Source organism: Pleurodeles waltl, chromosome 6, assembly GCF_031143425.1.
Source record: "Pleurodeles waltl isolate 20211129_DDA chromosome 6, aPleWal1.hap1.20221129, whole genome shotgun sequence".
Taxonomy (NCBI): Eukaryota; Metazoa; Chordata; class Amphibia; order Caudata; family Salamandridae; genus Pleurodeles; species Pleurodeles waltl.
This window is the reverse complement of record NC_090445.1, coordinates 243262974-243288729: the sequence shown is the minus strand read 5'-3', so window position 1 is coordinate 243288729 and position 25756 is coordinate 243262974. Positions and strand designations below refer to the sequence as shown.

General features: G+C 43.7%; 1 protein-coding gene across 1 annotated transcript in view; it reads left to right on the top strand.

Moving 5' to 3' along the window:
* CYB561 (cytochrome b561) overlaps nucleotides 1-25756 on the top strand; it is a 251254-nt gene that overhangs the window by 43406 nt on the left and 182092 nt on the right. Inside the window, exon 2 of the mRNA XM_069238008.1 lies at nucleotides 6135-6388. Coding sequence (XP_069094109.1) covers nucleotides 6184-6388 — 205 coding nt within the window. The 5' untranslated portion in view covers nucleotides 6135-6183. The remainder of the gene's footprint in view (nucleotides 1-6134; nucleotides 6389-25756) is intronic.

Below are 25756 nucleotides of genomic sequence, written 5' to 3'. Positions count from 1 at the left end.
GTTGGAGGTCTCCGCGTTGTCCCCTCATTGGATCCTGATGGTGCTCCCATGCCGTGAGTTATTGGCCCTCGCGCCCTCTGAGGGGTACATACACCAGACAGACATCAGTCCCCCCTGAGCCAGCCATGCACAGCCACCAGCGCGGCGCCGCTCTGTGAAGCTAACTGCAGCGCCTGTTGCCTAGACCTACTGAATTGTTGATCACATTATCTGAGTTGTTTCCAGAAGACTGAGCATTAGACTTTTGTGACTTTTAAACTTTCTTTAAGAATATCACAAGGCACTATAGTTAAAAATGGATCATATATGCCTAAAGATGTGGTTTTAGCTCTTTTGATGTTCCTTAAGTTTTATTGTAGACTTAGGGCCTGATTTAGATCTTGGCAGTAATGGTCCTGCCATCCAATGTTCAACGGAAAACCCATTGTCCACCTACAAGGCATTCCGCCTGCCCTATTTAGGTGTTGGCGGGACCAGTGCTTGAAATGGAAAAATAGAAGTGCAGGTACTCTATATCAGAGTAGCTACCTGTTTCTGAGAAGTGCGGGTACTCTCCAAGGAAAAGTATTGCGTTTTTCATGAGAAGTGCAGGTACTCTCCCTCTCAAAATAAGTGTCTGTACTCACTACCACACAGTACCGGTCCATTTGAAGCACTGGGCAGGACCATAGGTGAAAGAGCGCCCGAGTCACGCCAACTCTGCGAAGAATCTCCAGCACCTCGACGGCGGCACTGGGAATAGAGACTGACGTCGGGACTCCAGCCACCTTTACTGCCAAGCAGATTTGGATGTGCCATACTGCCAAGCTAACTGTGGCAGTCCGACCTCAGCACCGGCGAGTTTGTGGTTCAGAGGGTCACAAAACCTACCTTTTTCCACATTTCCGCTTGCGTTGTGGACTGGACCTGATTGAACATCACCTTCCATCGCTGCTGACACTGGACCACAGAGGACACACGACCCTGCTGTTGCCGGACTCGAAGGTAGGGATACTGCATGCACTGTGTACGTTGTGTGGGCACTTCACCTGAGCTCGGGACCTTTGCAGAAATATATACATGCTACAGGTATGTTTTTTTTTTTAAATACCTCTGACATGCATATGTCGGGAACACATTTGTGTCAGTGATGGGGACACACTTGTACAAGACACATATCGCACACATACACAATTGTTATTGTGGTGTCCGTATTCATTGCCAAATGAATGCTGGCATCACAACAACGATGGCATCACACTTGTCACGATGTCTGTGTGTGCACATTGCAAGTGAATCTGTACCTGTGGTGTTGTGAGTCCAGTTGTGTATGTGAGTCAGTATATGAATGTGTGTGGAAGATTGGATTGGCTGGTTGAGTTGGAGGGAGCTGGAGTGGGTGATGTGGTTGTGTCTGTATGTGTGCCACATGCATGTGGGTCTGATGTCGTTGTGTGTTTTGGGATGTGTGCTGTGTTGCTTTTGTGCAACATCCAGGTGTGTGGGATAGTTGTGTGGGGGTTTTTGGGATGTGTGCAATTGTGCTTTCGTGTGCATGTGTTTGTGCAGTTGGGTGTTTCATTGCGTTGGTTGTTGTGTTGTAGATGTGTGCATGCATGTGTAGTATCAATGGTGCCTGTATGTTGTGTCATGAATGTATGGCAATTTGTGTTTTCTGCATGTAGATGTGTTACGGATTGGCAATGGATAGTAGTGTATATGTTGTTTGTTCTGTAGTGTGTTGTGCAAGTGGACAAATATGGCTCAGGTACAGTGTGGGTATATCACTTACCTCTATGCGATAGCCACTGCCATTGTACAATGGCTCCTGCGATGGTCTCCCTACGTCAGGAATCTGCATCTAGTATACTGCCTACAGGATTGTAACATCTAAATGGGGTTGGTGGGAACCCTCCAAACTGGAGGCTAGGTACTACATCTAAATATGGGGGGTAGAACACTGTTGACTTGATGGTGTTTTCAAGTCCGCTGCCACAGCAGATTGGCGGTAATTCCACCAAGATCTAAATCAGTCCCTTAATTTCCATCTGTGAGGTTTCATTTTTTTTTGTTAGTTTTCAAAGAAGCTTTTGTTCTTTTTACTTGTTTTGAGGATATAGCTACACATTTATTTGTGCATATTTGAAGATTCTGCTTCATAATCATTGTTGCATATTTTGAAATATCACTGCACATTTGTTTTCACACATGTGATGAAAGTGTAATCGAGTAACTTCTTAGTTGACATAAGTATTACTTCCCTTTTATGCATACCCTCTCTTAGATGTTTTAACCTCTTCTCGTTGTTTTCGATCTCTCTGCTGTCTCACAAGTATTTTACCCATATGCATCTCTCCAATGCCCCAGTTGTCCAGGTCAAATGTATGCTTTGTTTTGCATGTGAATTTTAATACCTCCTAAATTATAATGTCACGTGTCTCATTGTTTCTGACAATATGACCTTACATTCTGGGACTAATATTGTCACTTGTTTTAGTATGTATATGGGACTAAGGGCCAGATGTACCAAAGGATTTTACCCATTCTGTGTCTATGGGAAAAAGCTTTCGTACATATGGCCCTAAAAGACCAGTCAAGCAAGTGCAAAAAGCCAAGACTGATGGGCATTTTATTGGCACAGAAACATTGCTAATTGTGGCCCATTACAGTGCTTCTTCACATGAAGAAAATATTTAATTTATACATTAAGATAGGGCTCCCTGCCTTCATTGATTTGGGTTCATATACTGCTTATAGGTTTTGTGGCTCTGGCAGCATCGGCCACAGTAATTCATGTTGAATGTTTGGCAATATTATCCCTAAAATTCATAAATGCTGTAGACAGTGTCAGTATTGTTATTAAGATAACACCAAAACGTTTAATTCAGAAATGTTTCCTCGAGGCTGGGTTGATGCCAATTGGAATATAGAGTGTTTCACTTATTTTGAGTTCACTCTTGGTTCCCTTAAAATGGATCATAAAATCTAGCAACACTGGCTGAGGTGCGATTACCATTATTTCCCAATTATGGGGGCACATTGGTGCTTATATTAAGTCTTACTCAGCCGAGTAGTATTCCTTCTGCTATTATTTCACTGCTAAACTAGGACAACGTAAAATATTATTTGCAGAGCTGTGTGTATGGTATTTTTCTGCAGGTGATGATTGTAACTATCAAGTGGGCTCATGCCATGGGCAGCACCTCAAGCTAGTCTGTTTTTTTAAGCTAAGAACACTTTGCATGCCTAGATTTTTTGCCTAATCGTACCGGTGGTACATGCCCCAGAATGCAATGTACCTTCAGATAAATCTGCAGGACTGGGTGAAGGTATCACAGTGGACATGGATCTAATTGGCAGTGATGGTTGTTTTGGCTTCCTCAAATGAGTAGACTAATATGTTATTGGGAAACATATTTTACTGCCTCCAGATACTGAGGATCATATATTCAGGTTCCCTTTTGCGCTCCAAGGGGCCCGTCAAAAGCTAAAATCGTTCTTCCTTTAAATGAGCACCAGCCTGATTGTTTAAACTGAATCATAGTGGTTTCAAAACAATTTAGAGGGGTTCCAAATGGTAGATTTGCACACTCAGCAATTTACCCAATTGAGTACTGCTATTTCAAGAAAATATGCCATTAGCTTTTTCTTTTTGTTTTAGGTAGTTATTTATGCCTGCTATCATCCATGTACGTTAACGTGGTGGAGTCTAAGGATTTCTATAAAAGTTGATACAATTACTGAGCCCACTTTTTGGGTCATAGTACAGTGGCCAACTCTTTCTACTTTTGCAAGATTGTCCAGTGTCTCAGATGCCTGTCCCACTTCACTGTTTGTGAGTACATGTCCAACTGTAAACATGTGTTGCTGGAAATGCCAGCTGCGAGTAAGCTGTGCATTTGTGGAACAGAAGTCGTCAGTGACAGCAGCTTAGAGATTCAAATGGGTCTTGTTCTTGCACACTTGTGTGTTGCCTTAGTGCTTTAAAGTTCCTTTTCTTTCGATCCATTCAGTTCCTCGGGGCCATATAATTGCTGATGAGATCACGTCCTGTGATTTCACTTCTGATGTTGTCAAATAGGTCAAAGGTTGTGCCATTTTCTCATGTCTCCTGGAAAATGTGGGCGTTGGTTCCCCTGACAAGGAATAGGATTAGTCAGCTCTGCTCTCCCCTGCCACAGACTCTTGGTGCCTGATTTAGGTCTTTGCGGAGGGAAATACTCCATCACAAATGTGACGGATATCCCGTCCGCTGTATTATGATCCCATTATCTCCTATGGGGATCGTAATACGGCGGACGGGATGTCCGCTGTGTTTTTTGACGGAGTCTTCCCTCTGCCAGGACCTAGACCTAAATCGGACCCTTAGTTTTAACCTAAACATTCCACTCCCACATTCCTAACTGTACAGAAAGGCTTGTACCACTGCGCCAGAAGGGCTTCACACAGCATGCCACCTGGGCGGTTTTTGAAAGCAGCGCATCTCTACATGTCACAGAACACTTGGTCAAAATTATTGCCTTTGCCTATGCTTGTTAGCTGCATCAGATAAAGGAATAACAACAATCATTTTGTTGTGAATAATTGGAATTCTAAATCGTTCAATCTGAAAAATATGAGACTGAATTGAACAGCCCCGAGGTCTGTCAGAGAGGCAGTAAATACTCCCTGTCGCCCTTTCACACCACCTTCTACTGCAGTCTTTTATTCCCTCGTCGTTCTGAAGTCTTCCATTTCCATATCTCTCACTTTCCCCCAATTACAGTTGCATATATGCAGTCAGCGCTCCGTGCGCTTTGCAAAGAAGCCAACGATTGGATGTGCATGTAGTGACCAACTGACAAGCACTGTGAGAAACTTGCATTGTTGAACTCCACCAAACATTTGGAGGTGACTCGGGTCAAAGCATGCACTCTACTAAAGTCATAGGCTGCATACACTTATTGAAAAAAGTAAATAATCTTGTGGAATGCAAGATGAAATAAAATATGTGAAGACATGGAATACCTTAAGGGTTTAACACAGTCATTGTTGTAAACCTGTTCAGTTTTTTTGTCAGTAGAGTTGAGGATATTCATATAGAGAGCCAGACAGGGACCCATAGCAAAGTCAGATTTGAATTACTGCTAGGTCTCAGATCTGGTAGCACCTGCTCCTCGTAGTGACTCTGTAATAGATGATTTTTCACCCCCTTGTATGAAAACTTCCTTATCCCAGGTCGTCCTCTTTCTTTTGAGCTGAAGCTCCAGTCACACAAAAGCGTCAGCAGCAGCACGCCGATGATGACGTGAGCTCTGTTTGGTTTGCAGTGCCTGTCTGCACCTTGCTACTGTGTGGGGTGTGGAGCTTTGTGCACATAGCAACCACAGGAAGGCCAGACGCCGCCTATTAGTGAAAGGACACGTTAGGGTGGGGCGAGAGAAGGCGCTGTTCATTAAACTCTAAGCACAAAAAGACAAGTCTTGGGCTTTTTAATACAGCAGCCTCTGGCATATATGAACTCAGCAAACACTGTGGGCCGTGACTAAGAAACGTACAAGACAGAATTGTATATGAGCCCGAAAACCAGAATAGCAGGACTGTGCACCCTAGTTTAGAGGGCGTTCACGGAGCTGCTTATGGTTTGTAGAAGAGGAATGGCAGGGGTGAGGTGGGCCTTGAGAGAGGTACACTAGAAGGGCTCTATAACTGTCCAGAACTAGAGGGGAGTGTCACATTTCCGGGAAAGGCTGCAGAGAAAGCTGTAGAGCTGTGAATACAATGCTGGAGAAGGGGCTGGCCGGGTTGTAAGTTTGAAGAGAGGTGCACATGGAGACCCCAGCTGCTGCCACGAACCATTGGTATGTCCCATTGCGAATCACAATTAGGAGGGGAAGTCAATTTCACAGTCGCAAAACCTCTTGTTAGATTTTGAACGGCTTTTCTAAATTATAAAAGAGGTTCAGTTCATTTGAAAATACGGTTTTGTGAATCGCAGTGTTTGCAACCAGAAAACGTTTTCGCGTACATCTGGCTCATAATGTGCTGTTTCAAGGTGTAAAACCTGACCCTGTTTTCATGCGTGAGTCCTTGAGATGTACACAATTTAAACAACTTGGCAACCACTACATTTAATTCCTGTGACACACCTCAGATGTCTTGTCTTCTCTTTGCAGCCTGAATCCCCGCGGTTCCACAACGGAGGGCTCACAGTCGTATCTGAGGATGGAGAGGTCTCTTGGCCGGTACCAGGGCTTAGGCTGGATGGCTGGTTTTGTGGCCATCTCTCAGGTGCTCGGCCTGGCAGTAATTGCCATCACTGGGGTGTGGATGGGCCACTTCCGGGGTGGCTTTGGATGGGAAGGCGCTCTCCAGTTCAACGTTCACCCACTCTGTATGGTCATTGGGATGGTCTTCCTCTTCGGCGATGGTAAGTCACTCTATAAATACACTGTACCTGTCCCAGGGGCAAGGGGGACCAAAAGCCTCATAGACATGTCAGAGGCTAATTATCACATTTTCTGTTATTTGCAGGCATTCATTTGAATCACCTTATCTGAGAGCAAAATCTTAGCACACTCAGTCCAAGATGTGGACTCTTTAAAGAGAAGCTCAGCAGCTCATGTCTGTCCAGAAAGAGGCATGTGGTTAGGTTAGGTAGCTTCTAGCACATCCTGCCTAGTCTTGAACTTCAAGCACTAGTGTTTATTTCATGCTTTTACCCACAGGCATAAAACATATTAATTAAACTCTAAACAGACCGCATGCTGGCTATTGTACAAAAGGGCTAATATACAAAGCTTTCTAGTAAGAAATCGTAAATCGCATCAAATATCAACTTTAAATTTGAGATTTCTTATTTGCCATCCACTGAAATTATTTTTTGTTAGAAGTAGGTGTGATTTGCATTCTGGCATCTAGTGAATACATTGGTATTTTGTCAGCCAGCCTATGTATTAACAGGTTAGTTCACAAAATACCAATTCATAGTGGGTCACAGTTCGACCTACCTCATTATTATGCATAAGTTATGTTGCAGATTGAGACCCATTACGACTAGTTAGTGTTACAGCCATAGTGTGCTGCTTGGGGCAGCAAAACATCATGACTTTGATTGCTTTTAATTAAAGCAATCTTTTTTAAATGCAGCCAGTTTTCCTAATAGAAAAACTGGATCTGTTTAAAAAAAGAAAATTACTAATTTTATCCATGGACCGGTGCCTGCTCATTAAAAAAAATGTTGTCGCCATTCAAAGACATTCAGAGAGTTTACCTTTGCTAATGGTTACCATCAATTTGGGTTTGATAGTCAATTATTAATGTTTTACAAACAGATTTCAGTCGCAAAACATAAATACATAAGGTAAGGAATCTATTTGGAAGGGACGCCTTTTACATATCCCTTCCAAGTACTGATTCTGTGTTTAATCTAAAACCCAAATTGTGATTGGGAAACATGCTACCGAATCACAATTTTAGTTTTATATATTTAAAAACACCACTTTGGGTTCGGGTAGTCTCAAATATGACCTTTGCTGTAAAACCTCTGTGTACATCAGGCCCCGATTTTGGGTCCTGCAGCCTGTGTAACCATGTTAGAAATACTATCATGCATCCAAAAGGATTGTATTAACAATAGGGTAATGTAATTAGGTTCCTTGAGACTGTACTGTGACCTTGACTGTTCTCTTCATTCCTGTGATGCTAGTTTTGCTTATGTGAAAGCCTTGAAGACAGATTAATAGGACCACGAGATATGCTGTGTTAACTCTGCCACATTTGGGAGTAGGTCACAAACCTGGAATGGTTTCCACATGTAGTAATCTCAGACTCTTGTTTGTGTCAAGTTATAATACATTAGCTGTTAATTAAAATGTATGTGATTATCTTCTCATAGGCCCCAGTAAAACAAGCACCGGCGTTTCAGAAGCGTGCAGTTTTATTTTTTTTCCAATGATATACAACAACAAAATACCAAACAGATATAAAATATAGAAATGAAGGAGGAGCCCAGAACACCGTAAGCAACTGTCAAGGGGCTGAAGTGCAAAATTCCATCGGTCACATTGCAAGATCTTCAGTGAGTGAAGTAGCCTGGCTGTACTCTGTGGTGGGCGGAAGCAAAACGTTTATCACAATTGAACTATGCTTGAAAAAGCTGACCAACATCACCTGCATGTATGTCTGGGTATTCTCATAAAAAAAAAAGCGTGAGACTGATGAGACAGCTAAAGCTCCCCCTAGACTAGACATGCTGTGCCTTTGAAAGTTTTGACACAAATTAATTTCTGGGCTACTCTCACATTTAATCCCATGTTACAAAGCTTTGCTGTAATATAAATGCTAGACATTTCTACGCTCCAACCTCCTATAATACAATTTCAATTTAGCAGTCTGAATAACCAGCAGAGAATTCATTACCTGCTAAATCTAGAGCTGTGCCAGCTCTCTGCTCTTCGCAAGCAAATTATACATTTTATTACTGGCATTTACAGTGGGTAGGGTTGGTATTTGTCATGTGACTTTCCAAACACAGTCCAGGGCTAATTTACCATTTAAAAAGTGAATTGGGGGACCAAGAGATAATGTTATTTGCCCAGAATTAGGATCACACAATTTGCTGAAGTGTGGGTGCCTGGTTTAAAAATCTCTCTCAGTTTGCCACTAATCCTTACCTCTGCACAATTCAACATTTCCCCAGCGTAGGAAGGTCATGCTATGCTAGAATCACGTCAGAAATGGAATGAGATTGATTTGGTTTATGAAGAAAGAAATGTAAATGTATAAGGGTCCATATCAGGTTGTTTCTCACTGAGGGTGAATAATGTTTTGTATGTGATAGCACTTAACCCCTTTGCTGCCAGTCCTTTTCCCCTCCTTTGCCAAGCCTTTGTTTGGCTATTTGGGGTATTTCGCGCTTAGGCCCTCATGCCTTTTGTCCACATAAGCTAGCCATGCCAAATGTGCGTCCTTTTTTTCCAACATCGTATGGATTCTAAAGGTACCCAGAGGGTATGGGTTCCTTTGGAGTAGACCAAGAAATTAGCCATAATACAGCTAAACTTTAGTTTTTTTCAGAAAAATGAGAAAAAAGTACTTCACACGAAAGCATGTGTTTCTTTCCCTGAAAATGGCATCAACAAAGGATTTGTGGTGCTAAAAATCACCATCTTCCTAGCTTTTAGGAACAGGCAGACTTGAATCAGAAAACTAAATTTTTCAACACAATTTTAGCATTTTACTGGGACATACCCCATTTTTACTATTTTTTGTGCTCTCCGCCTCCTTCAAGTTAGTGATAGAAATGTGTGTGAAACCAATGCTGGATCCTGGATGGCTAAACATCTCTGAAAAGCAGACAAAAAATCTGAATTCAGCAAGGGGTCATTTGTGTAGATCCTTCAAGGTTTTTCTACAGAACGTAATGGCTAAAATAAACAAATATTGAAATTGAGGTAAAAAAAAGCAATTTCTGTCCACGTTTTCTTCTATAACTTTTTATAGCTATGACAGATGATTGAAAACGATATACCGTTACGTTGGCTGGACTCTTCTAGTTGCAGAGATAATTAGGGCTTGTAGGTTCATCAAGAACCCTAGGTACCCAGAGCCAATAAATGAGCTGCACCTTGCAATTGTTTTTCTATTGTATACCGGGTATACAGCAATTCATTTGGTAAAATATAAAGAGTGAAAAATAGGTATCAAGGAAACCTTTGTATTTCCAAAATGGGCACAAGATAAGGTGTTGAGAAGCAGTAGTTATTTGCACATCTCTGAATTCCGGGCTCCCCATACTAGCATGTGAATTAGAGGGCATTTCTTAAAAATACTTCTTTTTTTACACACTGTCTTACACTTGGAATGAAAAAATGTAGAGAAAGACAAGGGGCAATAACATTTGTTTTTCTATTCTGTGTTCCCCCAAGTCTCCAGATAAAAATGGTACCTCGCTTGTGGGGGTAGGCCTAGTGCCCACGACAGGAAACCCAACATGGCCACATCACATTTTTACATTGAAATCTGTTGTGTTTTTTGGAAAGTGCCTGGCTGTGGATTTTGGCCTCTAGCTCAGCCGGCACCTAGGGAAACCTAGCAAAGCTATGCATTTCTAGGGAAATCCAGGATGGGGTGACTTGTGGGGCTTTCACAATTTGGCAAAAAAACACTTTTTCCTCACATTTCGGTGACGTAAATTTCTGGAATCTGAGAGGAGCAACAAACTTCCTTCCACCCATCATTCCCCCAAGTCTCCCGATAAAAATGGTACCTCACTTGTGTGGGTAGGCCTAGTGCCCGCAACAGGAAATGCCCCAAAACACAACGTGGACACATCACATTTTCCCAAAGTAAAAAACTGACCTGTTTTTTTGCAAAGTGCCTAGCTGTGGATTTTGGCTTCTAGCTCAGCTGTTACCTAAAGAAACCTATCAAACCTATACATTTTGTGAAAACTAGACACCTAGGGGAATTCAGAATGGGCGGACTTGTGGTGCTCTCATCATTTTCTAAATCCCAGAATCCTTTGCAAACCTCAAAATCTGTCTAAAAAACCACTTTGCCCTCACATTTCGGTGCTGTAAAGTTCATGGAATCTGAGAGGAGCCACAAACTTCCTTCCACCCAGCATTCACCCAAATCTCCCGATAAAACATGGTACCTCACTTGTTGTTGGTAGGCCTAGTGCCCGTGACCGGAAATGCCTCAAAACGCAACAGAGACACATCAAATTTTTATATTGAAAACTGACATGTTTTTGGGAAAGTGCCTAGCTGTGGATTTTGGCCACTAGCTCAGCCGGCACCTAGGAAAACCGACCAAACCTGTGCATTTTTTAAAACTAGACACCTAGGGGAATCCAGGATGGGGTAACTTGTGGCGCTTTGCAAACCTCAAAAAACAAACACTTTTTCTTTACATTTCGGTGCTGCAAAGTTCTGGAATCTGTGGGGAGGCACAAACTTCCTTCTACCCAGCATTCACCCACATCTCCTGCTACAAATGATGCCTCACTTGTGTGGGTAGGCCCAGTACCAGCAACAGGAAATGCCCCCAAAACACTACGTGGACCCATCAAAATTATCAATTACAAAACTATCTGTTTTTGAAGGGAGGGGCACCTGCGTTTTAGGTCCAGGGCTCAGCAGCCATCTTGGGAAACCTACCAAACCCAGACATTTCTGAAAACTAAACACCTGAGGGAGTCCAGAGAGGTGTGACTTGGGGGACAAATGATGCCTCACTTGTGTGGGTAGGCCCAGTACCAGCAACAGGAAATGCCCCCAAAACACTACGTGGACCCATCAAAATTATCAATTACAAAACTATCTGTTTTTGCAGGGAGGGGCACCTGCGTTTTAGGTCCAGGACTCAGCAGCCATCTTGGAAAACCTACCAAACACAGACATTTCTGAAAACTAAACACCCGAGGGAATCCAGAGAGGTGTGACTTGCGTTGATCCCCCAGTGTTTTATTACCCAGAATCCTCAGCAAACCTCAAATTTAGCTAAAAAAAATCTATTTTTCCCCACATTTCTATGTGGGCTTCCCATACCAGAACAAAATTCCTACCACCCAGCGTCCCCTCAGTCTCCTGATAAAAATGATACCTCATTTGTGAAGGGGGGCCAAGTGCCAGTGACAGGGTTGAGCCAAAAACATGTCGAAATTGAGGGGGAGCCAAAGCGGGTTCAAAAGGGAAGTTTGAAAAAAAACATTTTTAGGCTGACAAGTGGGGACGGATTTTTATCGGTATAGATGCAGCAATCCTAGGTTGTAGGAACTTTGTGGATTAATGCAGATTCCAGAAGGTTCCATCACAAAAATGGGTGGCAAATGTGTGATTTCAAGCAAAGTTGGAGGTTTGCAGGGCATTGTGGGTAAGAAAATGGTGCTGGATGCATGTGAAGCACACTGCCCTGGACACACTCAGATGTTTAGTTTTCAGATGTGTCTAGGTATCATAGATTTTCTAGATGGCCATAACCCCACCCTCTTTAAAAAAAAAAAAAATCTTCCCTGGTGTCTAGTGGGTTTTCTGCCCCACTGGGGGCCAGATAGGCCTTACAAAAATAGGCCGATCTGCTCCTAAATGGGGGCAGAAACAGGCAACAGAAATGTGCTCCCATAGGGAGCGACCCTTGCCCAAGGGGCTGCTCACCCCCCATCTGTGGTGCCTAAGTGGCTTCTGCCTCCATTGGGGGCAAATGGGCCTAATAGAAATAAGCCGATCGGCCCCAAAGGGGGTCAGAAATGGCCTAAAATAAGTGTGCCCCCCAGGGGAGTGACCCTTGCCCAAGGGGCCATTCCCCTTATGTAAAATAGTAAAGAAAAAGATCCCTGGTACCTAGTGGCTTCTGACCCCCTTGGGGGCAGATCGGCCTAATCAAAATAGGCTGATCTGCCCCCAAAGGGGGGCAGAAATGGCTTAAAAACAACGCCCCCCTTGGGGAGCTGTGAGAAAGTAGCCTCTTTCTAGCCTTGTTACCCCCACTTTTGGCCTGTTTGTTAGTGTATGTCAGGGTGTTTTCACTGTCTCACTGGGATCCTGCTAGCCAGGGCCCAGTGCTCATAGTGAAAACCCTATGTTTTCAGTATGTTTGTTATGTGTCACTGGGACCCTGCTAGCCAGGACCCCAGTGCTCATAAGTTTGTGACCTATAGGTATGTGTTCCCTGTGTGATGCCTAACTGTCTCACTGAGGCTCTGCTAACCAGAACCTCAGTGGTCATGCTCTCTCTGTACAAATTGTCACTAACAGGCTAGTGACCAATTTCACCAATTCATATTGGCATACTGGAACACCCTTCTAATTCCCTAGTATATGATACTGAGGTACCCAGGGTATTGGGGTTCCAGGAGATCCCTATGGGCTGCAGCATTTCTTTTGCCACCCATAGGGAGCTCTGACAATCCTTACACAGGCCTGCCATTGCAGCCTGAGTGAAATAACGTCCACGTTATTTCACAGACATTTACCACTGCACTTAAGTAACTTATAAGTCACCTATATGTCTAACCTTTACCTGGTAAAGGTTGGGTGCTAAGTTACTTAGTGTGTGGGCACCTTGGCACTAGCCAAGGTGCCTCCACATTGTTCAGGGCAAATTCCCCGGACTTTGTGAGTGCGGGGACACCATTACACACGTGCACTATACATATGTCGCAACATATGTATAGCGTCACAATGGTAACTCCGAACATGGCCATGTAACATGTTTAAGATCATGGAATTGTCACCCCAATGCCATTCTGGCATTGGGGAGACAATTCCATGATCCCCCGAGTCTCTAGCACAGACCCGGGTACTGCCAAACTACCTTTCCCGGGGTTTCACTGCAGCTGCTGCTGCTGCCAACCCCTCAGACAGGTTTCTGCCCTCCTGGGGTCCAGCCAGGCTTGGCCCAGGAAGGCAGAACAAAGGACTTCCTCAGAGAGAGGGTGTTACACCCTCTCCCTTTGGAAAAAGGTGTTAGGGCTGGGGAGGAGTAGCCTCCCCCAGCCTCTGGAAATGCTTTCATGGGCACAGATGGTGCCCATTTCTGCATAAGCCAGTCTACATCGATTCAGGGATCCCCCAGCCCTGCTCTGGCGCGAAACTGGACAAAGGAAAGGGGAATGACCACTCCCCTGCACCTCCCCTGGGAGGTGCCCAGAGCTCCTCCAGTGTGCTTCAGACCTCTGCCATCTTGGAAACAGAGGTGCCGCTGGCACACTGGACTGCTCTGTGTGGCCAGTGCCAGCAGGTGACGTCAGAGACTCCTTCTGATAGGCTCCTCCAGGTGTTGCTAGCCTATCCTCTCTCCTAAGTAGCCAAACCTCCTTTTCTGGCTATTTAGGGTCTCTGCTTTGGGGAATTCTTTAGATAACGAATGCAAGAGCTCATCAGAGTTCCTCTGCATCTCTCTCTTCACCTTCTGCCAAGGAATTGACCGCTGACTGCTCTGGAAGCCTGCAAAATTGCAACAAAGTAGCAAAGATGACTACTGCAACCTTGTAACGCTGATCCGGCCGCCTTCTCGACTGTTTTCCTGGTGGTGCATGATGTGGGGGTAGTTTGCCTCCTCTCTGCATTAGAAGCTCGAAGAAATCTCCTGTGGGTCAACGGAATCTTCCCCCTGCAACCGCAGGCACCAAAGAACTGCATCACCGGTCCTCTGGGTCTCCTCTCAGCACGACGAGCGAGGTCCCTTGAACTCAGCAACTCTGTCCAAGTGACTCCCACAGTCCAGTGACTCTTCAGTCCAAGTTTGGTGGAGGTAAGTCCTTGGCTCCCCACGCTAGACTGCATTGCTGGGAACCGCGTGATTTGCAGCTGCTCCGGCTCCTGTGCACTCTTCCAGAATTTTCTTTGTGCACAGCCAAGCCTGGGTCCCCGGCACTCTAACCTGCAGTGCACAACTTCCTGAGTTGTCCTCCGGCGTCGTGGGACCTTCCTTTGTGACTTCGGGTGAGCTCCGGTTCACTCCACTTCGTAGTGCCTGTTCCGGCACTTCTGCGGGTGCTGCTTGCTTCTGAGTGGGCTCTTTGTCTTGCTGGACGCCCCCTCTGTCTCCTCACGCAATTGGCGACATCCTGGTCCCTCCTGGGCCACAGCAGCATCCAAAAACCCTAACCGCAACCCTTGCAGCTAGCAAGGCTTGTTTGCGGTCTTTCTGCACGGAAACACCTCTGCAAGCTTCTTCATGACGTGGGACATCCATCCTCCAAAGGGGAAGTTTCTAGCCCTTGTCGTTCTTGCAGAATCCACAGCTTCTACCATCCGGTGGCAGCTTCTTTGCACCCACAGCTGCCATTTCCTGGGCATCTGCCCACTCCCGACTTGATCGTGACTCTTGGACTTGGTCCCCTTGTTCCACAGGTACTCTCGTCAGGAAATCCATTGTTGTTGCATTGCTGGTGTTGGTCTTCCTTGCAGAATTCCCCTATCACTACTTCTGTGCTCTTTGGGGAACTTAGGTGCACTTTGCACCCACTTTTCATAGTCTTGGGGTGGGCTATTTTTCTAACCCTCACTGTTTTCTTACAGTCCCAGCGACCCTCTACGAGCTCACATAGGTTTGGGGTCCATTCGTGGTTCGCATTCCACTTCTAGAGTATATGGTTTGTGTGGCCCCTGTACCTATGTGCTCCCATTGCATTCTATTGTGACTATAAATTGTTGGCACTGTTTTCTATTGCTGTTACTGCATATTTTGGTATTGTGTACATATATCTTGTGTATATTTGCTATCCTCATACTGAGGGTACTCACTGAGATACTTTTGGCATATTGTCATAAAAATAAAGTACCTTTATTTTTAGTATATCTGTGTATTGTGTTTTCTTATGATATTGTGCATATGACACCAGTGGTATAGTAGGAGCTTTACACGCCTCCTAGTTCAGCCTAAGCTGCTCTGCTAAGCTACCTTTTCTATCAGCCTAAGCTGCTAGACACCCCTCTACACTAATAAGGGATACCTGGACCTGGTGCAAGATGTAGGTACCCCTTGGTACCCACTACAAGCCAGGCCAGCCTCCTACAGGAGCGACCCTTGCCTAAGGGGTCGCTCCCCTCATATGTAAATTAAAAAAAACTCCCTGGTGTCTAGTGGGCATTCCTGCAGCACAATTGCTTTACAATCATGCTGCAGGAATGCTCAGAGAGACATCACAGGAAAGGGAAAGGCTTTTCTTTCCTTTGATGCCTCTCCGATCTCCTCGAGCCCCCGATCAGAAGAGAAAGAACACTGACATCACTGGGGGGATTGGGAGGTGGGTCGGGGTGGCAGGAGAAACACTACCTCTGCCATCCATGCCCAGGGTAGGGGGTTGGGAGGCCCTAGGGGGAGCACTAGGGCTTACCTGAGGGCCGTTGCCAGGACGTAATGGTTACGTTTGTGGCACACGAGCGCCGTGCCACTGGACGTAATCATTAAGTCTGTGGCACCCAAATTAAAGCCCATGGTATAAAGTTCAGTTTCAGTAATATCTATGTATATTGTAGGTGGGCTGCCCCATGATGAGCACACATCTGCAAGCTGTGGGTAAGTCATGCACAACACAGCTTACCCCATCCTCCTCTACTTCCACTGGCACCCTCCCTCCCATTTATTGAGAAAAATACTCTGCATCCTGTAGTTCTCCACCCACAACCTTCAAAAGCGTCCCTCTTCCCAAAAAACAGTAACGTGGCACCTCTTTTCAAATTTAGGAAAATGTGGTATCCTGACTGAACTTTCTTCTGGGCCACTCACCAAGGGGCCGCAACGTCTACTCTTACTGTTAGAGCGAAGAATAGGTGAGTTTCTGGCCTGGTCACCAAGGGCAGAAATACCCTGAGAAAGAAGTAGAAGGCAGATGAAATTACGATAGGCGGTGCCTGAGCACTGCCCATCTTTATATGTCTCAATCAGGTCTGTAAGAAAAGGCAGGGAAATGTCTTCTGCCATTTGCAGTGCATAATTTGGATCTTTGAAACCCCGTGGAGACAGCAGATCAGCATTCACTTATCCACTGCTTCCCAGCTGAGTTTTTCTCTGCTGAGATATAATGTAAACTTGTTTTTTTCTACTATTGAATCAGAACAGTAAATAGGTGGATTTCAAATCCAGTGTTTTTTCATTTTGGCTTCCTGTGCCCTGTACAACCACTATTTCTTCCAGAGTGGAAGCATGGTCATCCACATCTATGGAGATTATCATTCTAGGTTAAATCTCTGCTGATCTGCAGAGCTGCTCTGGCGTTGACTACAGCCTCTGTATTATTCCACCTGCTCAAATACATTTTACACACTTGATATAGTATTTATTTATGCTGTTTTGCGTAAATGTTGGCCAGGTCATCTAATGCACCTATTGCAATGCCTAAAGGGGGATAGCCAGTGGCTTTGCTATCGCCCAGTGCAAGAATGTATTTGTTGTGCCATTGGACAGGGGGTAGCTGTCCCCCATCCTGGTAATTAGTTGATCCAGGCTTTTTCAAGATGTCTCAGAACTCAGTCTTTTAAAGTAGAGGGGATCTGTACTGTCGATGTATGTGGGTGCTGTAACTCAAAGACCTGTGTGAACAATTACTTTGTGGTAGGTGGAATCCTTTATAATATCAACAATATTCCAAAGGCCAAAGGGTCCTATGCCAGCTGTTGTTTTGTCTTCTTATTAATCCAATAGAGACACTGCTGATCCAGTCTTAGTTCCATGGGTGCAGTTGTAGCAGAACCTAGTGATTTCCATGTATTCCTTAAGTCAACTTGTAGTCTACTGTGTTTGGTAAGGGCTGTCTGAAAAATAAGAATGGGGAGCATTACTCCCCAGACACTGCTTTTTCTGAACACTTTTTTAACAACAAATAATTGAAAACTGGTCAGAGTTAGAGTTTGTTGAAATGAGAGTTCAGAAGAAATAGCCCTGGAAGTGCGGAAGAGGTAACTCATATATGTTGTACCTTCAGTGCATTTCAGACTAGATATCCATATAAAGTCTTACTTGACAAGAGATGTATGTGCCTTGAAGAATTATTTTCATGTACTTGGGTTGCTGGTTTAGGTTTGTGTTGGCTCATCATGTTTCTGCTTATCTCATAGTGAGGGAAAGAGTCTACAGATTTCCTAGTCTCTTATTCCTGTAGACCTTAATCATGGTGCTGACAACGGAGAACATGATCCTGATATATGGGATGAGAATGCCTGGATCCTTCTGATTTTATGTGTCTATGGTAATGCCTATGGGGGTAGCCATAAAGAAGGCTACAAGTCGGTTTGCTATTGCCCAGTGAAAGGTTCTTTTTTTTGTGCTATTTAAATGGTGGTAGCTTTCCTTCGTCCTGTCAATTATGAGATCCAGGCACGTTCATAATATTGTTTCAGAAACCAAATACTTTTCAAGCTGAGGTGGATCTGCTGCTGTTGATATATTTGGTTGCTCTAGCTCGAAGACTCGTGTTAACTGGTGTATTTAGCAGTGGTTTGACAAAATATTGGGAACAAAATATCATGTAGACAAAATATGGTATCAAGAATATTGAAGACAAAAATATCATGAAGGAAGGTTTCTATGGGTAAGAAAAGTTTTACTCTATAAACTTCCACAATGTACTTTGACGATATGTATATATCTTCAAGATCTGTAGATGTGGAGTTAAGAATATTCTATGCTTAACTATTTGCACCTACCTTCTCAATATTTTTGTCCTCAATGTTTGTGTTACCGATATTCTGTCAGTGATCTGTATTTAGCAATTAATTTGTTGTAGGTAGAATCCTTTGTGATATAACATGATATTCCAAAGGGTACAAGCTACCATATGAGCTATTGATTTGTCTGCTTATTCATCAAGTATAGATACCTTAAAAATTATTTAAAGATAGCGGCAAGAGATATGAACCATGAGAAAAGTTTGTTGCATTGAATCCTCAGCGTCTGATAATCGAGCCTAAGTTCCATGGGTGCAGTTGTAGCAGAACCATTGATTCACTTCAGTAACTGCCTTCATTTCTTAAGTTTTTGAGTCATTTTCTTACAGTCTGCAGTGTTAATGGCAAGGGCTGTCACAAGAGTAAGAATAGGGAGCATTATTCCCCAAATTGTGTGCATTTTCTGATCCCAACACAAATGCAGCAAAATTTTCAGATATTTCCACAAGTCTGCACTCTTTAATCATAACAAGCCAGTTAACATTGCTAATACCACTACACGTCACCACACAAGTGGTGTGCCGTTGCTATCAGAAGTGTCAGAAGGCCGATTGGTAGGAGTTTTGTGGATCCCCCCAGGTTCTGTAATGTTCTAGCCCCTCCCCCACAGGAATGTGAAGAAGATGCATGATTTTAGCAAATGTTTGAGGTTTGCAGGGAATTCTGGGTAAGAAAACGTAGTGGATCCACACAGGTCAGACCACTCTGCACTTCCTTAGTGTCCAGATTTCAGAAATGTATGTTTTTAGTTGCTTTCCCTGTGTGGGAGCGGAGCTCAGGCCCAAACACCGCAGCTACCCACATCGCAAAATAGGTCAGTTTTCATGGCAAAAAGTTCATATCTCCATGTTGCATATTGGCATCTATTATGTTGCGGACAATAGGCCTAGCCACACAGTGGGTGTACTAATGTTATCAGGAGAAGAGTGTGAAAAAAGGATAATAGAACATTTACTACTTTCAATTAACTTATCTCCCCATTTTATGCTTCCAGGTATAAGGCCAATGTGCAAGAAGGAGCACTTTTTGCAAAATGTCACCTAAATCACATGATACAGATGGTAGTATGGGTAACCCTTAATTCAGAGTTGTGAAGATAACCACTGTTCCTAAATGCAGTATCTTAGGCACACTTCAAAAATACATGTCCTTCGATCCCATTTTTCATTGAATATATTTTACCACATACGTTGCTGCATGGTCCGTCCACAATGAAAAACGTTATATGCTACAGCTCAGTCCACAATGGGCATATAGGTATACTACTATTGTTTATTGGTCAAAACTTACAGATGAAAACTTTGTCACCTATTCCTATTTTTCTTACCTATTTTAAATATTTTTTTTATTTTAACAATTAGCTTCTTTAGGAAAATCATGAGTGATCTATACTAATGAGCCCTTGCCGAATTCAGAACTTTATGCCTGATTTAGATTTCGGCAGAGGGGGTACTCCATCACAACGGTGACGGATATCTCATCTGCCAAAACCTAAATCCTTTAGGGAACAGTAGGATTTAGATTTCGGTGGATGGCATAGCCGTCATCCTTGTGACATAGTAACCCCTCATCTATTTCCACTACAAACTGCAAGTAGGCAGAAACCACAAAAAACTTTGGTACAAATTTGTGTTTTTTCAACTTTGCTTGTTTCTGAAAGCTGGGAAGAGGGTGATCTAAGCACCGAAAATGTTTTCTTGATTGCATTATTAGAAATCAAAATCAAATACGCTTTCTTGCATAGCACTTGTATCTCTTTTTTATTAAAAAAAAAAAGCACAGTGTTGCTATATTTTCTGAAAGCTGGGAAGAGGGTGATCTTAGCACCGAAATTCTTTTCTTGATTGCATTATTAGAAATCAAAATCAAATACGCTTTCTTGCATAGCACTTATTTCCCTTTCTTAAAAAAAAAAAAAGCACAGTGTTGCTATATTTTGGCTATTTTCTCAGTTTCGTCAAGGCACATACACTTATGTAAAAATGTATTAAGACTTTTTTATTAATATTTATTAAGAGGTTACATGTGTACCAGCACTGCAAAAACGTTTGGGCACTGTCCTAAACCAAGCTTAGCGGCCTTTCAGATAACTGCTGGTATTATGATATTAATGGGACACGTAATCCCATGGATCCTGGGATAAATGTTACATTGGAAACACAGCATATTCCAAGTTTCTAGCCAAGACGATTTGCCTGCTTAGAGCAGGCAAAATGTCATAGTGCCAACCAACTATAAAATGGGAGATGTGTGGGAATCTGCACAGAAACACCAAGTCCTAATGCTATCCCCATTACCCTGTCATCTGCTGTAATTCCCTCATGGTCCTCCCCGCACTTCATAAGTCACTGATGCCCACTTATCAGTAATTCTAGTGGAAGTGGGAAGGATTCTGGCCTGAGTACCTGCCAACTGGTAAAGGGCTTTCGAAAGTGTAGCATTTCTGTTGAGAAGTTTCAGTACTCTTCTAGTAAAAGTACTAACGCCCAGCTGAAAACTGGTGATCGGCTCTAACAGTGCCCACCAGTCATCACGATATCTATTTAGGAGAGGTTACAAGCGAAGTTCGGAGCCTGCTGAAACCTTTGCATCTCTGCTCAAACTGCTGCCATGTGTCAGTACAGTTTTCCTTCGCAAAGTCTTACAAAGGCTTTCACACACCTATCACATCTCCAACCGAAAAACATATTTTCTCATCAATAAAAAGACTTTCTGAATGTGTTTTAGAAACTTATCGACTGCAAGCATATAAAGAATTCTTTCAGTTTTGAGCCCTCGTCTTTTAGAGACCCCCGGTGGTAAGCTACTCCAAGCTCTGGGCAGACCCATCCCACTCCGAGTTCCCAGACTCCCTCCTCTGACATGCCTTTGCCTTACTTTCCTTTCACCATTTGCGAATGGCCATGGCATGTTAATCTTCAGAGACATCATGAACACCCTCTTAGGGTGAGGCGCGGCGCCCTATCTTGTAAATACCACTTCTTCATCCTCTTCTCCATAGAAAGTTACACACCAAACCCAACAACGCCATCCCTGCCACTGGACCTGTACGAAGCCAAGCTGCTCTCAGACTCCGTTAGATCTTCTATCCAACCTGATCCCATCACAGTCTCGGTTCTGGGCCCTTATGCTTGTGTCTGTAATACCTAGCTAGGGGGGCGGGTAGATACCCAGTGAGGTTAGCTTCCATAGCGAGTGTGACAGAAGAACAGTTGGAAAGCTATCCTTTGTCACCAGAGGCAGGGCAAAGACCCAGAGAGGTCTGCAGTGTATGTGTGGGAGATAATGGGACAGGTCAAGGTTTGCAGTCCGTGCACAGTGCAGGGATTCAGAGAAGTCAGGCTCCACAGCTAGTGCAACAGGAGAGAAGAGAGCCCAGTTACAGTGGCAGAGAGCTCAGGCTCTACGGTGAGTGTAACCGGGGAGCGAAGCAGTACAACTAAAAGCCAGGCTTCTCAGAACTGGTACATTTAATAGGTCTGTGTCATTCCGGTACGATGTAAATTGCTGCTGTCTGGGGTGGCACTCAAAGTACTACTTGCCATATGCACATCACGCAGCTCTGCACTGCCCGAAAAGTTGCCTAAGCTGCCGTCCTTCCTACCATAAACATAAATACTAATTATAGGTAGTCAGAGTAAAAATTGAGATAAATGGATTAAGAGTATGCGGGGATCCAGTGTGCTTCAACACAGCCTCGCATACTCCATGGATGGCCACCAGCGCAGGCTAGGCCAAGGTCTCCCGTTGCCCTGTCCCTTGCTTGGGGCCCTTGTCTTTCACTAGAGCACCAGGTGGGTTTGCTCCTTTCTTTCCAGGTGTCTCATAAATATTGGGCGGGAAGGGGGAAGCCAAGAGATGGTTACCGTGGCCTTCTTGCGGCCTCACTAAGACAGCCAAAGAAAGAAGAATGAGGGCATCTGCCTTGTATGGTGGAATCGCAGCCCTGTCAAGTACCACGCATCAGGAGTCAGGCTTACCCATTTTTGTTCTGTAACCGCATCACCGCAATACAGTGCATTAGTCATGCATTGTAGCCTCCCTGGGACCACACCTGATGAGTGGCGCTAATGGTTTCTCGGGATGTTCTGCACTGACTCCCAGGCTCCTGGTCAGACATTTTTGCACTTTCGCCACCCCTGGTAAGAAGTCAACAACTTCTCATCTGCTCTGGTCACGTGTCCTTTTTTGTGTGGTCCGAGCGGGGTCAATTTTAGCACTGGTGATGCCCAGTGTGATTCTGTTTTGCCCCTCTTCTCTTCAAAACCCATCACTCACATTCATTTAATTTATAGCGCTTTACTTCACACATGCATTATACAGAGACAATGAATCTTACATATGTAAATCTGTCAATAGGAAATGTTGTATAAAAATTGAGGATTACAAGGTGTAGGAATCAAATGTCATCCATACTAATAGGCAGTATATTTTAAGAGTGTTTGGTCTGGAGGAGCACAAACTTAGTTTAAAATGTATGTGGTTGGGTTGCATTTACTAATAGGAATGTGTTTCTGCCTACACTAACCTTTTTCAGCAACATTAGGAACTAGATAATGAAAGACTTGGGAACAACACAACTTTCTAACCTATAGTATGCAGTTGCATGTAGCTCTTTGACGCTTCATAGCTGCTTGTGCTATATTAGGATTGTGATTGATGAACTACAACTGACAAAAGCACCCACTGAGCTATCCACATAAAATACAGTTCTGTGATTTGCATGGCACATGTTTGTTGCAGCAGGGCCATTAACCCTCTGCACTACTTTGCGATGAGTCAGAACTGTCACAAGAGAAAACTCCAATCTCTCCCCAGCAGGTACATTTTTATTGTTGCCTGAAAACTGCTGGATGCACAAGGTAATCTGCAGCAGGTGCTTTCAAACCTATGTTATTTCTAAGCTCAGAGCAAGGTGTGGCTGCACCGGATGCACCGCCCTAAAGCTGGCCCTGGGAATAAGGCGCTCATATAATATAAGGAAGCTGTTTACAGAATGTCGGGACCTGTCCCTGGTAGGCCGCCTCCTCCCTCGCGCTGGTCTGTGACGCTTAGAAAGTTTCACCTGCGTCCTGCTGCCCCCGCGCTGTCTCTCATAGGGGGCCATGGATCACACTGCAAACGCTGCCAATGTGTCAGAGTGGAGTCGAGCAAGGGAACGCTCTGTGCAGTTTAAGGTGAACGAATTATGGAACTCATGTAGGTTGTGTGTGGTCGACTGTATTTGTAACACTTGAAACTAATTGTAGTATTAGCAGTTTATTTTGTATGCAGTTAATTAAAAGCACTACAAAAATTATAATACAAGCAAGGTGCAATTATTAGACCGTGCCGATCTCAGTGCATAATAAAACATTACAAATGCTGACGGGCTAATCAAATAATTCAGAAAATTCAAGAATAATACATTTCAGCGAAAAATGTAACATGAAAACATTGCCGTTGGCATGGTGCGAAAAAAAGGTGGCAGCTATTTGATTATTGCTATTAGGGACATGAAGAACTTTTATAAAGTGAGCAATTATTCATAGAGCAACGGGACTGAATCGTGCTTTGATTGCCATCAGCAGCTGTATTTGTAACACTTGATGGTGTCTCTCAGAACCACAGTGTGACACTTTGGCTTTCATGCGAGGAGAAGCTAGTGTTAAATGGAGTAATCATGTGCTCCTGTTATAAAACCAGTCACTTCTTTCTGCCTCGAGAAGAGGCCTGAAGCGGCGCTATTGTTTTTCTGATCTAGTGCAGGGTTGCTTTTTTTTCGAAGGAGAGTGAGCTGGTAGTGTTATGAAAATGGTACTCCTTTTCACAAGTACACACGTACAGGATGATTACACACGTACATGGTGTTCCTGTATTCTGCATATGTTAATGCATTCCCCTGACTACAATTGGGGTTTGCGTTGTTCCCTCCTAGTGACACCATTCTGCTCTGTATCGCTTTATTTTTGTCTGTTTTTGCAGTGGGAATCTCGATGTATGTGTTATATTTTGAAATGAATATTGTATATTACAGACACAATATTATTTTGAATGAGAAAAAGATTTACATAAGCATTTGAATAAACTTGCAGCTGTTTGAAGCGGTTCCTACACCACTGCTGCACACGAAAGTGTATTTTCTGGAAAGTCTACCACTGCATCAACCTAACTCTTTTTTCTGCAAGAGACAAAGGGCCTGATTACAACTTTGGAGGACGGTGTTAAACCGTCCCAAAAGTGGCGGATATACCACCTACCGTATTACGAGTCCATTATATCCTATGGAACTCGAAATACGGTAGGTGGTATATCCGTCACTTTTGGGACGGTTTAACACCGTCCTCCAAAGTTGTAATCAGGCCCAAAGTGTCACTCAACATGACACACATAAACTAATGAAATGCCACACATAAGCACAAAGAGAACATGGACAGGTCACACATAGCCAAGCAGAAAACCCGGCAGCTGTGGAATAGGCAACAAGCCAGCATTTCATCTTTTAATGCAAACGGGACGATCCTTTGATTGCCAGATTTACCCAGTGGTCAGTCCACCCATACAATCACCTGGTCGAGCACTTCCCTAGTAGTCTGGAACCACAGGATAGAAACCCACTGGTTGAAGTTTGCAGAAATACGCGCAGTTGTCAGCCCTTTGCAGAACCACTGGAGTGTAGACAGCTTGGCTGTGATGCAGAAATGTATAGCAGACTCTAGGTCTTCGGCAGACTGTAAGACTTTACACACCAAGTTGGTTCTTCGTGATAAAAAGAGGAATAGTGGAAAGCCCACAATGAACCAAGAGTGACCAGCAGAGGCGGGAGGGAGGAGGAGTAAACATACAGACTGCTGTGTGGGATCCCAATGCAGAGTCCAGCAGTGGTAGTGCAGCAAACAAGTGTTTTTTAGGTTGCAGTCTACCAGACACCGCAGCTGTTTGGTTTGCTTATGACATCTTGGTGACTTTCAGAAAGTTGACCTAGGAATGCATTCCCGCTCATTGATTACCATTGGCTTTGTAGTATGTAACTCACACTTTCTGGTGTTCCATTTGCTGGCTTTATTTGCTTTAGGCTCTCCAGGTTGATTGTCCCTCCCGTTGCCTAAACCGTTTTTTCTGTATTTTGCCACAAACTTGCTTTCTGTTAAAAGGCCTTTAAATCTTGTTCTTATCTCATCACATTTGCTGTGCATTGAAAGACCGAGGTCAAATGTCAGGCGTTGTCTTCCAGGGGAGCTTGTTTACCTTTGTTTCTCTGACTTCAAAGTGAGAGGATTTATGTGACAGTCTTGCTGGATAGTGGGGGTAGGAAAGAGTTTTTTTGTAGCACCCTAACATATATGAATTGTGTAAGTATTTCAGAATATCAGAATTATGAATGCACAATTGAAGCACATTTTTTGTTATTTTTGAAGCGTGTTGGAAACAAATACTTTAATATGATCAAAACGAATCATTAAACTAGGTGATGCAATTTCCACACATTTTGTCTGTGCATTGTATAGCTATTCGTAAAACTGTATGTCTGTGCAAATGCAATGGTCATTTCAATTAAAAATGTGTTTTCTGTAATGGCAGTGTGCTACCACACCATGAAAGCCCCACTCTATGCTATTCTGCTGTACTCTGCACTACTCCAC